Below are 16908 nucleotides of genomic sequence, written 5' to 3' on the forward strand. Positions count from 1 at the left end.
TAGTAACAACTTCCTTACATCCTCACTGGTAATCTCAAACTCTTCCAGTGGTTCCTGGTTAACTATTCCGTCTCTTATCTCTGAAATTTCTCCTTGCTCTAAGGTGAAGACCTCCTGGAATTTCTTATTCAGTTCCTCACACACCACCTTGTCGTTTGCAGTGAATCCTTCTGCCCTTATCCTTAATTTCATTACCTGTTCCTTTACTGCTGTTTTTCTCCTGATGTGGCTGTGAAGCAAATTAAGGTTGAGTCTTTGCCTTTCTCGCGATGTCATTTTCGTATTGTCTTTCTGACTCTCTTCTCATCCTGACATATTCATTCCTGGCACTCTGGTATCTTTCTCTGCTCATAAGTGTCCTGTTATTCCTATAGTTTTTCCATGCCCTTTTACTTTGCTGCTTAGCTAGTCTACATCTCTGATTAAACCATGGCTTTCTCATCTTCATTTCGACGTCTTCCTTTTGGACTGGGCCATACTTGTGTGCTGCCTCCTTGCATTTTTGCGTGACGTAGTCCATTATTATCTTGGGCCGTCTTTCCCCTAAGCTCTGTTTCCCATGTTATATCTGTTAGGAATCTTCTTTTCTCCTCATAGTTTCCCTTACGGAATGCTAACCTTTTGTTTTCAGTACCCCTCCTCGAGTTCAATAACCCTTCCTCAACCAGATACACAAACACCAGTGTACTGTGGTCGCTCAATCTTACTGGGGCCCTCAAAACCGATTTCCCTTATGTCGGAGTCGTTCAGAGTGAAGACTAGGTCGAATCTCGCTGGTTCATCGTTTCCTTTCATCCTAGTGGGCTCTCTCACATGTTAGCTTAGAAAGTTTCTTGTCGCCACCTCCATTAGTTTGGCTCTCCAAGTGTCCTCTCCTCCATGCGGTTCCTTGTTCTCCCAGTCTATCCTTCCGTGATTGAAGTCCCTCATAATGAGTAGATGGGATCTATTTCTACAGGCAGCAGAGGCTGCCTTTTCAATTATAGTGTTAACGGCGTGTTGTTGTTGTCATACTCTTGCCTGGGTCTTCTGTCATTTGGTGGAGGGTTGTATATCACTGTTACTACTACTTTTGGTCCTCCCATTGTCAATGTGCCTGTTATGTAGTCTCTGAATCCTTCGCAGCCCAGGATGACCATCTCCATGAAACTCCATTCCCTTCTCATTAGTAGGGCCACTGCACCTCCTCCCCTTCCCTCCCTCTCTTTCCTTAATACAATGTAGTCCTGGGGAAACACTGCATTAATTATGATTCTTGAGAATTTTGGTTCTGTGAGTCGAAAAATGTGTTTCTATGAGTTTTGTTTTGTGTGTGTGTGTGTGTATGTGTGTGTACTCACCTAATTGTGCTTGCGGGGGTTGAGCTCTGGCTCTTTGGTCCCGCCTCTCAACCGTCAATCAACAGGTGTACAGGTTCCTGAGTCTATTGGGTTCTATCATATCTACACTTGAAACTGTGTATGGAGTCAGCCTCCACCACATCACTTCCTAATGCATTCCATTTGTCAACCACTCTGACACTAAACAAATTCTTTCTAATATCTCTGTGGCTCATATGGACACTCAGTTTCCACCTGCGTCCCCTAGTGCGTGTGCACTTTGTGTTAAATAGCCTGACTTTATCTACCCAATCAATTCCCTTTAGAATCTTGAATGTGGGGATCATGTCCCCCCTAACTCTTCTGTCTTCCAGCGAAGTGAGGTTGAATTCCCGTAGCCTTTCCTCGTAGCTCATACATCTCATTTCCGGTACTAGTCTGGCGGCAAACCTTTGAACCTCTTCCAGTTTGGTCTTATCCTTGAATAGATATGGACTCCATGCAGGGGATGCATAATCCAAGATTGGCCTGACATATGTGGTATACAATGACCTGAATGATTCCTTACACAAGTTTCTGAATGCCGTTCTTATGTTGGCCAGCCTGGCATATGCGGCTGATGTTATCCTCTTGATATGGGCTGCAGGGGACAGGTCTGGCGTGATGTCAACCCCCAAGTCTTTTTCTCTCTCTGACTCTTGAAGAATTTCATCTCTCAGATCATACCTAGTATCTGGCCTCCTACTCCCTACACCTATCTTCATTACATTACATTTTCTTGGACAACAACCATTTGTTTGACCATTCCTTCAGCTTGTCTAGGTCTTCTTGAAGCCTCAAGCAGTCCTCCTCTGTCTTAATCCTTCCCATAATTTTGGCATCATCAGCAAACATTGAGAGTAATAAATCAATACCCTCCGGAAGATCATTTACATATATCAGAAACAAGATAGGACCGAGTACCGAGCCCTGTGGGACTCCACTGGTGACTTAAGGCCAATCTTAGGTCTCACCGTAACTCTGCTTCATATTGCTTAGGTACTCCCTTATCAACTGGAGCAACTTACCAGCTACACCTGCCTGTCTCTCCAGCTTATGTACCAGCCTCTTATGCGGTACTGTGTCAAAGGCTTTCCGACAATCCAAGAAAATGCAGTCCGCCAAGCCTTCTATTTCTTGCTTAATCTTTGTCACATGGTCGTAGAATTCTATTAAGCCTGTCAGGCAAGATTTGCCCTCCCAGAATCCATGTTGGCGATTTATCACGAAATCCCTTCTCTCCAGATGTGTTACTAGGTTTTTTCACACAATCTTTTCCGTCACCTTGCATGGTATACAATTCAAGGACACTGGCCTGTAGTTCAGTGCCTCTTGCCTGTCGCCCTTTTTGTATATTGGGACCACAATCGCCGTCTTCCATATTTCTGGTAGCTCTCCCGTCTCCAGTGACCTACTGTACACTATTGAGAGTGGCAAGCTAAGTGCCTCTGCACACTCTTTCAGTACCCATAGTGAGATCTCGTCTGGACCAACAGCCTTTCTAACATCCAGATGCAGCAGGTATCTCTTGACCTCCTCAATCGTAATTTCGAACCCTTCCAAGGCCACCTGGTTTACTTCCCTTTCTCCTAGCACAGTCTTTCTCCCCTCCTTGTTCTATTGTGAAGACCCCCTGGAACCTCTTGTTGAGTTCTTCACACATCTCTTTGTCATTCTCTGTATACCTGTCCTCGCCTGTTCTAAGTTTCATTACATGTTCTTTCACTGTTGTTTTCCTCCTAATGTGACTATGGAGTACCTTTGGTTCGGTCTTGGCTTCGTTTGCTATATCATTTTTTAAATTTTTCTCTGCTTCTCTTCTCACCCTAACATACTCATTCCTGGTTCTCTGGTATCTCTCTCTGCATTCTGGTGTTCTGTTATTCTGAAAGTTCCTCCTTGCTCTTTTGTTCAGTCCCTTTGCTTCCATACATTCCCTATTATTCCATGGATTCTTCTTTTGCTTCTCGGATTTCTCTCTTTGGGACGGGATGAACCTGTTTACTGCCTCCTGACATTTTTGGGTGACATAGTCCATCATATCTGTTACAGACTTAGCTCTGAGGTCTGTGTCCCAAGGTGTTTCCCTTAGGAAACTTCTCATCACCTCATAGTTCCCCTTTCGGTATGCCAGCCTTTTGATTCCTAGTTCATTTTTTGGGGAGATAATTCCTAGCCCTACCAGGTATTTAAAGGTTAATACACTCTGTTAACTCATTCCTAAGGGTGTTTCCATCTTAACTTCCCTTATAGATCCCACTCATTTAGGGTAAATATCAGATCGAGCATGGCTGGTTATCTTCTCCTCTCATACTTGTTGGTTCCTTGATGAAAGGAACTTAGAAAGCTTAGAATAGATGGCTTAGAAAGTGTCTTTTGCCATGTCCAGGAGCTTAGCTCTCCATGTTTCTGGTCCTCCATGCGGATCTCTGTTCTCCCAATATATCTTCCCATGCTTGAAGTCTCCCATGATTAGTAGTCCAGATCCATTCCTGCTTGCAACAGAAGTTGCAAGCAAGTCGGGGAAGCTGTTCCATGGGTGTGAGGATTTGTGAGGTGGGAAACAGGGGTTCAGAGGATACTGGGGTGATGGGCGGGGGTTCAAGTGAATGGGGGGGGGGCAGGGAGGGTATGGGATGAAAGGGGAGGGATGACCGGAAGGAAAAGGGGGGAGGGGGGACACGACGGGAGGAGGGGAGGGGGGACACGACGGGAGGAGGGGAGGGGTAGCAGGGTGGGAACGGGGTGTGGGGGGAGAGATATTTGGCTGAGCATTTGAGTGGGGGCAGGGAGGGTTTTGGGTAGGGGAGTTTTCTATGCAGAGGAGGGGGTGTGGTTGCCCTCCCCTCTGGTGTTACTGGGTAGCTGGTTGTGGGTTCCCCCCCTCACATCTAGGGGATGTTGTGTTGGGAGCTGTGAGTTCCTTCTTTTCCCCTCTCGTTCTGCGCTTCTTCCTTGCTTCTGCCGCCATGGCTCTCTCCTCCCTCGTCACATCCCTCTGGAGGAATACTTTTTTTAATTCTCCCACATTTTGCAGGTGGCTTTTCCTTGTTAGAATCATCTCCTTTGTTTTCTCGTTTGCAAACACTATCCTTAACACATGGTCTCGGTCTTTGTTGTACCAGCCTAGCCTGAAAACCTTCTCAATTCTATGCTCATCCCCTACATTTCTAGTGCCTTCAGTATTTCATTCACTGCTGCATTGTCCTTATCATTCCACTCTGTCCTACTGGAGCCTTCCTCCTTTTTAATACCCACAGCTACCACTAATTTTTTTCTTTCCGGCAGCTGGGTAGTGGAGCGCGGCACTTCCTGAGAGGTGGCTGCTTTCATGGCCACCTCCATCATTGTGGACTTCAGAGTTATTTTTTTTAGCATTTCTGCAAATGTAGCTTTTATGGTGGCATTCTCTTCCAGGATACTATTTCCACCTTCTCCTTTGATGACTATTTGAGTCTCAGCATCAACACTGTTCTCCTTGTGGGTTCTAATCTCCTCTTTTGCTGCTGTCAGCTCTCTTTTCAGATTGCATATTTCTTTATTCATTTCCTGCATCATTCCCTGCATCTCACTCTTGATATGCTCAAAAATCTAGACAAACATTTCCATCATTTCATCACCTTGACTTTTCCCTGTTCCCCTGTTACCTCTGGCCATCATGCTAGCCCCTGTTCCTGTTATGCTGTGATAGGATTTGTCAGGAGGAGGGCAAGCAGGGTGAGAGAGAGAGAGAGAGAGAGAGAGAGAGCTAAAGCAAGAGAGAGGGAGAGATAGAGAGAGCTAATGAGAGAGAGAGCAGGAGAGATAGAGAGAGCTAAAGAGAGAGAGAGAGCAGGAGAGATAGAAAGCGCTAAAGAGAGAGAGATAGAGAGTGGGTGGGAGAGAGGGGTGAGAGTGGGGTGAGAGAGAGGGGTTAGAGAGAGGTGAGAGTGGGATGAGAGGGGTGAGAGAGAGGAGTGGAAAAGAGTGGAACAGAGGGGTGTATAGTGAATAACACACACTGACTTTGTGTGTTTGCGTGTGTTTGTGTGTGTGTGTTTGTAGAGGGGGGATGCATGGGAACCTAGGGGGTGGGAGGGGGCAGAGATGGTCACTTAAGGTCAGGTGGTCAGGTGGTGGGAGAGACATGTGGTTGCTGGTGGGTGGTGGGGTGAGGTGTTGTCTTCAGATTACAGCAGGGGATTAGCGGCTTACCTGGGTTCCCAGTGAGCCCACACTTTCTGTCCTTGTTACCTGACTACCACTTATGGTTGTATTATTGAATGGAATGCATTAATGTCTATGAAATGATATTATATAAACCTTGCCCACTTTTGAAGACTTAGAGAGACACTTACCAGCCAGTTCCCTGCAAGCACTCAAGGTGAAATACATGGCGGGTCGTAATCCTGTGGTGGTCTTCAGGTCTCCATGTGGGTCCCGGCTGATGCGACTGATGCTGCCTCAAGGAATCGACCTTCACTAGCTATCTTCTCTAAATTCACTAAGATAATTCACCACAATATGTGATCAATGTGTTGCATTACAATGCCACTGTTCGATTCACACTGTCCCGATTCCCACTGCATAGTACACCCGCTCTTTTGACCCTATTGTTCCCTCGGTATACAAGGACCGCTGCCACTACTCGTCTACAAGTGCTACAAATGTGTGTGTGTGTGTGTGTGTGTGTGTGTGTGTGTGTGTGTGTGTGTGTGTGTGTGTGTGTGTGTGTACTCACCTATTTGTACTCACCTATTTGTGCTTGCGGGGGTTGAGCTTTGGCTCTTTGGTCCCGCCTCTCAACTGTCAATCAACTGGTGTACAGATTCCTGAGCCTACTGGGCTCTATCATATCTACATTTAAAACTGTGTATGGAGTCAGCCTCCACCACATAATTGCCTAATGCATTCCATCCGTTAACTACTCTGACACTAAAAAAGTTCCTTCTAACGTCTCTGTGGCTCATGTGAGTACTCAGTTTCCACCTGTGTCCCCTTGTTCGCGTCCCACCAGTGTTGAATAGTTTATCCTTGTTTACCCGGTCGATTCCTCTGAGGATTTTGTAGGTTGTGATCATGTCTCCCCTTACTCTTCTGTCTTCCAGTGTCGTAAGGTGCATTTCCCGCAGCCTTTCCTATTACTCATGCCTCTTAGTTCTGGGACTAGTCTAGTGGCATACCTTTGGACTTTTTCCAGCTTCGTCTTGTGCTTGACAAGGTACGGGCTACATGCTGGGGCCGCATACTCCAGGATTGGTCTTACATATGTGGTGTACAAGATTCTGAATGATTCCTTACACAGGTTCCTGAACGCTGTTCTGATGTTAGCCAGCCTCGCATATGCCGCAGACGTTATTTTTTTTATGTGGGCTTCAGGAGACAGGTTTGGTGTGATATCAACTCCTAGATCTTTCTCTCTGTTCGTTTCATTAAGTACTTCATCTCCTATTCTGTATCCTGTGTTTGGCCTCCTATTTCCACCACCTAGTTTCATTACTTTGCATTTACTCGGGTTGAACTTCAACAGCCATTTGTTGGACCATTCACTCAGTCTGTCTAGGTCATCTTGTAGCCTCCTACTATCGTCCTCAGTTTCAATCCTCCTCATAATTTTTGCATCATCGGCAAACATTGAGAGAAACGATTCTATACTCTCTGGAAGATCATTTACATATATCAGAAACAGTATAGGTCCAAGGACTGACCCCTGCGGTACTCCACTCGTAACGTCTCGCCAATCTGAGACCTCACCCCTCACACTGACTCGTTGTCTCCTGTTACTTAGGTACTCCTGTATCCAACGGAGTACCTTCCCTTTCACTCCAGCCTGCATCTCCAGTTTTTTCACTAGCCTCTTGTGTGGCACTGTGTCAAAGGCTTTCTGACAATCCAAGTGTGTGTGTGTGTGTGTGTGTGTGTGTGTGTGTGTGTGTGTGTGTGTGTGTGTGTGTGTGTGTGTGTATGTGTGTGTGTAAAAGGGAGAGGGAGAGAGAATGTGACTATGCGTACCTGCCCCGATGGTGGGGTCTTTCAGGGTATTTGTCTCCGAAGCCGACGACGAAGGACATATTATAGCGGGTGTTGGCGCCCAATAGCTGGTCCATCTGTCTTGCTCCCCACTCATTGTTCAGGTCTGTATCAACGCCGTATTTGGCAGCCTTGTAAGAAAAGAAAGGCAAAGCGCTTGATTTCACTAATGATAAGAATCCTTTTGAAATGTAGAATATTGTCTCATTAAACGTACTTGAACTTGAACTTAATTTAATTAAACGATAACAAAATCTGTCTCATGTTAAGCTGTTGTTCATATTCATTCTTTCCCATTTTGTTTGAAAGGAAACAGTGAAAGTTGCAATTTTGTGAGGTGCTGAATCAAGTTGTTAGTTTATTAAAACGTGTTTATTCTCTCATCTACGTCGTAGCATGAATCTTCTAAGGGCAGGAAATAAGTCATGCACATTCTTATAACAATTTTGATAATACTTGCAATCAACTCAAATATTTTGTCAGGTGCTTAAATGCTGGATGGCTTTTGTTAATATACTGGGTGGAGTAACCTCTAACACTGTACTATTTTTTTATAATATCTCGACTGCTCGATGCCTTTATTAATATCTTCAAGGTACAGCAGGTAGAAGTACTTACCCAGAGACTCAAGAAGGCCGCGTTAGCGGCATACCTGTTGGAGCCCCAGTCACCAAGGAAGACCAGGCCCTCAGGGGTGTAGGGAGCGCTGTCCTTCAGCCAGTTTAAGTGCCTATTAAGGTGGTCCAGATAGTCCTGGGAGCCGTCCAACAGCCAGTAAAGTGCCTGTGAATGAAGGAAACAAATCTATATGATGTAATCGAGTAAATAAGTTAGCTGTAAATTGAGAAACTGTGACAATGAGGTTCAATCAACGACAAAATAGCAAAGAAAATATTAAAATTGCCTAAAACATGGTCGTTGTGATCTACTGTAAAAACATTGGTGATCTCATAAAATTTTTACAGATTTCAGGTACGTTAGCCTGTTTGCAAAGCAAAGAACTAGCAAGTGAAAACAGCTCTCTGTGACCCGGCATGTATTACAGTGTCCCTTCAGGAACTACATATGTATATGCAATATAAGATCCCACTTATATTGTCTGCAAGATAGATGTTAAAACTGTGGAAACTTGAAGGAAACTTTGACTCACATAGACTCCTGCTGTCTTGTCGTCCCAGGAGAACTGATAAGCAGCAGAGTACTCGAACCCAAACTCGTCCCAATGGCCCTTGACGCGGGTGAGGTAGGAGTCGTTGCCCGTCGCCCTGGCGAGCCAGAGACCAGCCCAGCACAGCTCGTCCCCGTACCCGCTCCACGAGCTGGGCGGAAAAAGGTACTGGAGTGACTGTGTGTTTACTTAACTCTGCTTGTTGTAGTGTGCACAGTTAGTTCATTCACGTATACATAACCCATGAAGTTATACTCATAACCCAAAAGCGGTCCCATGTAACACTAATGTGTCCTACTACAGAAGACCATCTGTGCATTATATTTCCCATTGTCATGGAAAAGAAGCCTATTAGGCTAATCAAGGCCAATGACTAAAATTCCGCCTTGATGCAACCCAAAAACAGTTAGCTAAATCCTATGTCCCTATTTATTGCTAGGTGAATAAAGGTATCAGGTGTAAGGGCACATGCCTTAATGTCTCGTCTTGTTGGGAACCGAACTTGGATACAACTGCTTGTGAACCAACTGCGCTAACTTGTATGCCACAGAATAGGTTAGACACTGTTTACATGAATTCTTGGACAGGTAAGAAATGCAAGTAAAATATACATATTGTAGCATATGAACATATGGCTGCCCGGCTCGACCTGAACAGGAAGGTGATCACCATATTATGTAACATTTTGCTTCAGTAGTAATCAAGAAAAACACATCAGAATTAAGTATCAAATTAATTGGCTACAATAATAATTAGGTTCAGAAAGGACCTGACAGATAAGTGGGCAGCGCTCGGGATTCGAAGTCCTAAGGTTCCGGGGTTCGAATCCCGGTGGAGGCGGAAACAAATCGGCAGAGTTTCTTTCACCTTGATGACTCTGCTCACCTAGCAATAAATAGGTACCAAGAAGTTAGACAGCTGCTTCCTTGGGGGGTGTGAAACAAAATGGAGGACTGGTCGAGGACAGGCCGCGGAAACGCTAAACCCCGAAATCATCTCAAGGTAGTAAACTTGGTAGACATGTGAGGACTAATTACAAGACAGTTTCTCGTCATATTCCGAGCATCACAGTGCCTTGATTCTACAAAAGAATAATATTTCCTTGAAAATAATAAACATTTATTTCATTTTATTTTAACATTTTAGTACAAGATTTCCATCTTGTACTTAACTCAATAGAATACAACTTGAACTTTGAACAAGACCAACCTATTAGATTGCGTCAGCGTATTTCAGGATATTATGAAATATTTCATAATTGAATTATGAAATATTAAATTTAATTCACTGAACATTTATGACACTTGGAAAACTCTTCACCCGGGCACGTGGCATTTTTCGCTAGCGGGCGTGCTAGCTCCCGGTGAGTGAGTCCGCCAGCAGAGGGCGTGCTAGCTCCCGGTGGGTGAGTGCGCCAGCAATGGGCGTGCTAGCTCCCGGTGGGTGAGTCCACCAGCAGAGGGCGTGCTAGCTCCCGGTGAGTGAGTCCGCCAGCAGTGGGCGTGCTAGCTCCCGGTGAGTGAGTCCACCAGCAGAGGGCGTGCTAGCTCCCGGTGAGTGAGTCCACCAGCAGAGGGCGTGCTAGCTCCCGGTGGGTGAGTCCGCCAGCAGAGGGCGTGCTAGCTCCCGGTGAGTGAGTCCACCAGCAGAGGGCGTGCTAGCTCCCGGTGAGTGAGTCCGCCAGCAGAGGCGTGCTAGCTCCCGGTGGGTGAGTCCGCCAGCAGAGGGCGTGCTAGCTCCCGGTGGGTGAGTCCACCAGCAGAGGGCGTGCTAGCTCCCGGTGAGTGAGTCCGCCAGCAGTGGGCGTGCTAGCTCCCGGTGAGTGAGTCCGCCAGCAGAGGGCGTGCTAGCTCCCGGTGGGTGAGTCCGCCAGCAGTGGGCGTGCTAGCTCCCGGTGAGTGAGTCCACCAGCAGAGGGCGTGCTAGCTCGCGGTGAGTGAGTCCACCAGCAGAGGGCGTGCTAGCTCCCGGTGAGTGAGTCCGCCAGCAGAGGGCGTGCTAGCTCGCGGTGAGTGAGTCCACCAGCAGAGGGCGTGCTAGCTCCCGGTGAGTGAGTCCGCTAGCAGAGGGCGTGCTAGCTCCCGGTGGGTGAGTCCGCCAGCAGAGGGCGTGCTAGCTCCCGGTGAGTGAGTCCACCAGCAGAGGGCGTGCTAGCTCCCGGTGAGTGAGTCCACCAGCAGAGGGCGTGCTAGCTCCCGGTGAGTTAGTCCACCAGCAGTGGGCGTGCTAGCTCCCGGTGAGTGAGTCCACCAGCAGAGGGCGTGCTAGCTCCCGGTGGGTGAGTCCGCCAGCAGAGGGCGTGCTAGCTCCCGGTGAGTGAGTCCACCAGCAGAGGGCGTGCTAGCTCCCGGTGAGTGAGTCCGCCAGCAGTGGGCGTGCTAGCTCCCGGTGAGTGAGTCCACCAGCAGAGGGCGTGCTAGCTCCCGGTGGGTGAGTCCACCAGCAGAGGGCGTGCTAGCTCCCGGTGAGTTAGTCCACCAGCAGTGGGCGTGCTAGCTCCCGGTGAGTGAGTCCACCAGCAGAGGGCGTGCTAGCTCCCGGTGAGTGAGTCCACCAGCAGAGGGCGTGCTAGCTCCCGGTGGGTGAGTCCGCCAGCAGTGGGCGTGCTAGCTCCCGGTAGGTGAGTCCACCAGCAGAGGGCGTGCTAGCTCGCGGTGGGTGAGTCCGCCAGCAGTGGGCGTACTAACTCGCGGTGGGTGGGTCCACCAGCAGAGGGCGTACTAACTCGCGGTGGGTGAGTTCACCAGCAGAGGGCGTACTAACTCGCGGTGGGTGAGTCCGCCAGCAGAGGGCGTGCTAGCTCGCGGTGGGTGAGTCCGCTAGCAGCGGGCGTACTAACTCGCGGTGGGTGAGTCCGCCAGCAGAGGGCGTACTAACTCGCGGTGGGTGAGTCCGCCAGCAGAGGGCGTGCTAGCTCGCGGTGGGTGAGTCCGCTAGCAGCGGGCGTACTAACTCGCGGTGGGTGGGTCCACCAGCAGAGGGCGTACTAACTCGCGGTGGGTGAGTCCACTAGCAGCGGGCGTACTAACTCGCGGTGGGTGGGTCCACCAGCAGCGGGTGTACTAACTCGCGGTGGGTGAGTCCGCCAGCAGTGGGCGTACTAACTCGCGGTGGGTGAGTCCGCCAGCAGTGGGCGTACTAACTCGCGGTGGGTGATTCTGCCAGCAGCGGGCGAACATTACTGCCACTCAGATCATCCAAGGACATTACTGCCACACAGATCATCCAAGGACATTACTGCCACACAGATCATCCAAGGACATTACTGCCACTCAGATCAGCCAAGAACATTACTGCCACTCAGGTCAGCCAAGAACATTTCTGCCACTCAGATCAGCCAAGAACATTTCTGCCACTCAGATCAGCCAAGAACATTACTGCCACTCAGATCAGTCAAGAACATTTCCGCCACTGTGATCAGCCAAGAACATTACTGCCACTCAGATCAGCCAAAAACATTACTGTCACTCAGATCAGCCAAGAACATTACTGCCACTCAGATCAGCCAAGAACATTTCTGCCACTCAGATCAGCCAAGAACATTTCCGCCACTCTGATCAGCCAAGAACATTACTGCCACTCAGATATGCCATGAACATTACTGCCACTCAGACAGCCAAGAACATTTCCGCCACTCTGGTCATCCAAGGACATTAATATGTCTCAGTGCAATTCCAGCACATTACTGCCACTTAGAATTCACGTCTTCCCTTCAGACTTCCCTTCAGCAAGCAAATGTACTTCAGATTGAAGTACATTTGCTTGCAAGTCGTGATATCTGTGATATGAGATAAGAGGTGCCACAACTGGGTGTGTTGGCAGTGTTGGCGATGCTGTTTCCCTCACTATTATGCACTCTCTTATGTGTATTCACCTGGAACATGCTCTGCAGGTTCTAGTGCTAACTCTTGAGTCCCGCCTTGTGTGCGATTTTGTGTGAAATGCAGTCAACTTTTGACAGTCTACTTGTGTTCTGGCAAATATATATCTTTAAAATTATCTTTATCTACAAAAGAGAATGTCTGTCTGCTTGTTTGTCCGAAGTTGAAGTGAGAAAGACGCTCACCAGACTTCGCAAAGATGAATCGAGCGGGTATGTGTTATAGGCAAGTCAGAGTTGTCCCTAGTGCCACCATTTAAGGAATATCGGCATCAATGGAGACTCAGGTGATTTTGTGAGTGAGAGAGAGAGAGAGAGAGAGAGAGAGAGAGAGAGAGAGAGAGAGAGAGAGAGAGAGAGAGAGAGAGAGAGAGAGAGAGAGAGAGAAAGAGAGAGAGAAGAGGAAAGATAGAGGAGCAGAGCGTGATGGATGTTGGGAGTCAAGGGAAAAAGATGGAAATAGAAAAGATGGGAATGAAGAGGAAGGGGAGAGATGAGAGAATGAGAAAGGGGAGGGGAGATTGTGAGAGCGGGTGGAGATGGGAAGAAGAGGGATGTTGGAGAGGAACGTGAAGAGTGAGTAGAGGGAAGATATGTGGGAGAGGGATAGATGGAAATGATAGGGGAATACAAATGAGAGCGGAGGAAGAGAGAGTATAATGGATAGTAGAAGATGGAGGTTAGATCTAGTTTATTATATTAGCTCTTATTTTGTCGCAATATTACGATATCAATTTTCTAATATTCATGTAACTCGCGTTAGCTGCAGGTTTGCATACGTTCCAAATACTTACTGGTACCCGGTGCAGGCGTCATCGATGGACTGGTCGTAAGTTGCCCTGAAGTTGTCAGCGAACTCATAGAGTTCCTTGGCCACGTCGAGCAACTGAGTGGCATACTCCAGATCCACATTCTGATGAGGGATAAAGAAAGGTGATAGATACAAAAGATTTAGTATGGGGAGAGTGGCAAAGTGTTAAACACAGTGAGGCCAAATGGATGATGAGTGCATTAACTCGCAAAAGCCAGTTAAGATTTATACAGGGCAGATGACCAGACATACAACCTTCTGCAGAGAATAGAAAAACATCCATAAGTCTAAGGGACTTCCTGTCATTGATAGTACATCGAAACACACCGGAAAATCTAAAGGTGAAATGACTAATGCTGTGACGAAAGTGACCTCGAAAGAGTGTAAATGAAAGCGTTGACAAAGAAATTTTGTAAAAAATTATGAAAAGTAAATAACAGTATAATATGATCCAACACAAAAATGACAAGACAATAAAATTAAGCATATGAAGACCAAAATGCAAAACAACGTAAACGTGAATAGCAGGATAATACACGAGACAGGAACAATAGGAAGAGGAAACGGAAATAGAAACATCACTCGCCTTGAAGACCATGTAGGAGGCGGCGAGGGCAGCTGCAGTCTCAGAAGCCAAATCTGATCCTGAGAGGGGCAAGGAAGCGGGTTAATTAACGCCCCTAACACGAGTGCCAAGATGCTTTCAAATCATGCACTGGGACCTACATATCATTGAATTAAGTTTATATGTAATCATTTAGGATGGTGGAAGAGAAGAGAGAGTGCGTCCCAGTAGGGAAGACATCGAAGATACTGATCACGAAGTTTACGGGGAAGGGTTCACAGTTCTTCAATGGCTGACTAACCTGGGTTTTCCTCGTCAATCTTGTATGAAGGCCGCTCCATGGTCATGTATTCCGGTGCCCCCCACAAGTTGCTGTCAATACAACTATCCCCAACCTGAAAATCAACGAGATTGTCCGAATATGTATAAAAAAATTATATATATATATATATATATATATATATATATATATATATATATATATATATATATATATATATATATATATATTTGCGGCCATGCACGGGCAGACTAATACGGCAGCCATGATCTCATCTGTCGTAAGACACAGGGAAAGATTGCCAGACATGAAGCAGTCAATGACATCATCAAGAGAAGTTTGGCTTCAGCTGGGTGCCCAGCACAAAGGGAACCTCAGTTGTGCAGACCTGACAACAGCCAAAAACGAGATGGAGTCAGATGGAGATGGAGTCACCCTGCAGCCGTGGAGGGAAGGTAAACAGGTCGTGTGGGACTACACGTGTGCATCCACATTGGCTGATACCTATCTACCTTACAGCGCAGCTGAGGGAGGCGGGGCGGCCACCTTCAGGGAGACCCAGAAAACTAACAAGTATAGGGACCTATAACGTTGTTACAGGTTCGTGCCAATAGGCTCTGAGACTCTGGGCGCCTGGGGTAAATGTGCACTTAAGTTTCTGAAGGAGCTGGGCGAGGAACTCATTGGGAAGACTAGAGACTCAAGAGCGGCCAGTTTTATGTTCAGCGCCTCAGTGTCGCTGTTCAGAGGGGAAATGCGTGCTGTATCTTGGGTACGCACCCGACCCCGAAGGAGCTGGACGAGGTCTTCGAACACTGATTGGTATATTCTTATATAAGTGTGTGTTTTCTGTAAACTGTAGCATTGCAATAAAATCAAATAAAAAAAAATAATTGGGGTGGTAGGAGAGGAAAAGATTAAAGTATTCAGTGAGAATACACAAGGTCTTCTCTGAACACTATTTATTTTCTTCTTCGAGGATGTGGGTCCCTTTAATTAAACCAGTGGTGGTACCCCTAAATGGATTCTCCCCTAGGTGTCCTGTTTGCAAACTTCTACATGGGTACCATCGAGCAAAAAGTCTTAGTCGACATGAACTTGAAACCGGCCATATACTGCAGGTATGTTGACGACATTTTTACACAGGTACCTGATGTCAGACATCTGCAGGAGCTGAAGGAGGCATTTGAGCAGAGTTCCGTGCTGCGTTTCACTTACGAGATGGAAAAGGATGGGAAGCTGCCCTTTCTAGATGTAAACAGTCATGGAAAAGAGCGGAGGTTTCCACACTGCAGTCTACACTAAGGAAACGAACATAGGAATGTGCCTAAATGCCAACAGCGACTGCCCAGACAGGTACAAGAGGAGTGTTGTTAACGCATATGTCGACCGTGCTCTCAGCCACAGCTCAGAATGGAAGCAAGTCGACGAAGAACTCTGTAGGGTAAGGCAAGTCCTAGTCAACAACGGCTTCTCCAATGGTTTCGTCGAAGACATCATAAGAAGGAAAGTGAAACGCCATGCAACCTCTGAAGAGACAACTAACACAACACCTATACCCCCTATTAAACTATTTTACAGGAACTTCTTTTCCACAGCTCATAAAACGGAGGAAAGGGGTCCTGAAAGATATTGTTAATAGAAACGTTATCCCTACAGACAAAAATCAGAGGATACAACTGACAATTTACTATAAAACCAGAAGAACGGCCAGCCTACTCATGAGAAACTCTCCAGACACAAAACAGAACGCTTTAAAAGAGACTAACGTCGTCTATGCCTTCAAATGCCCTCTTGGGGACTGTAAGCTCCAAAAACCCAGTATATAGGCAAGACAACAACATCTCTTTCTAGGCGTTTAACGATGCATAAGCAACAGGGCTCATTAAGGAACATATAATCTCTTCCCACAACCAAACCATCGCCAGAGAAATCCTAGTAAACAACACAGAAATCATCGATAGATACAGCGATAGCAGGCGGCTTGACGTTTGCGAGGCACTACACATCAAGAAGTCAACACCAGCAATCAACAGCCAATTAATGCACAATTATATTCTACCCACCTCAAGACTCCGCTCCAATATAGAAGCATCAAGAAATATGGACCAATATGCTTTCTACAAACACTTCTATTCAATACCCATTGTTTCGTGTTCTGTCTTGTGTTGATGAAATTAATACCCTATTAATGCCACCTCTTGTTCTGTCTTGTGTTGATGAAATTAATACCCTATTAATGCCACCTCTTGTTCTGTCTTGTGTTGATGAAATTAATACCCTATTAATGCCACCTCTTGTTCTGTCTTGTGTTGATGAAATTAATAACCTATTAATGCCACCTCTTGTTCTGTCTTGTGTTGATGAAATTAATACCCTATTAATGCCACCATCACCCCATCCACCTCACTCAAATGTAGATATAAAATCGGAGATGCGTAAGTTCTATTCTTCTATTCAGTTGTGTATTTGTAAAACTAAAGTCTTTGAAAATGTAATAAGTTTTACGAAACGCGCTCGTGTCGCGTCAGACTAGAAATAAAAATGAATTTGGAGAATTTAATTTTTGATTTACCTCCAACAGTGAAAAGAAATGTTCGAAAGATTGAGAAAATTCGTGTTAGAATTATTAATCTTACTTTTTCGGTCATATTTAATAATATATGTCTACAGGAAAGACTGCTACCAAAATATACTAGTATATATATATATATATATATATATATATATATATATATATATATAATACAAATACAGGTGTATTTGCGGCGAGGCAGAGGCCGACAGATACGGACGGCATGGCCTTCTTTGCCAAAGGACGGGAGGATGGCATGCAA

The 16908-nt window shown here is 46.4% G+C and overlaps 1 protein-coding gene across 1 annotated transcript in view; it reads right to left on the minus strand.

Moving 5' to 3' along the window:
• Positions 1–16908, minus strand: part of LOC123765343 (endoglucanase E-4) — a 77558-nt gene that overhangs the window by 48076 nt on the left and 12574 nt on the right. The window contains exons 4-9 of the mRNA XM_069335464.1: positions 14093–14186; positions 13813–13871; positions 13210–13328; positions 8518–8686; positions 7986–8150; positions 7350–7498 (exon numbers count right to left, since the gene is read on the minus strand). Coding sequence (XP_069191565.1) covers positions 7350–7498; positions 7986–8150; positions 8518–8686; positions 13210–13328; positions 13813–13871; positions 14093–14186 — 755 coding nt within the window. The remainder of the gene's footprint in view (positions 1–7349; positions 7499–7985; positions 8151–8517; positions 8687–13209; positions 13329–13812; positions 13872–14092; positions 14187–16908) is intronic.

The sequence above is a fragment of the Procambarus clarkii genome, chromosome 33, assembly GCF_040958095.1.
Source record: "Procambarus clarkii isolate CNS0578487 chromosome 33, FALCON_Pclarkii_2.0, whole genome shotgun sequence".
Taxonomy (NCBI): domain Eukaryota; kingdom Metazoa; phylum Arthropoda; class Malacostraca; order Decapoda; family Cambaridae; genus Procambarus; species Procambarus clarkii.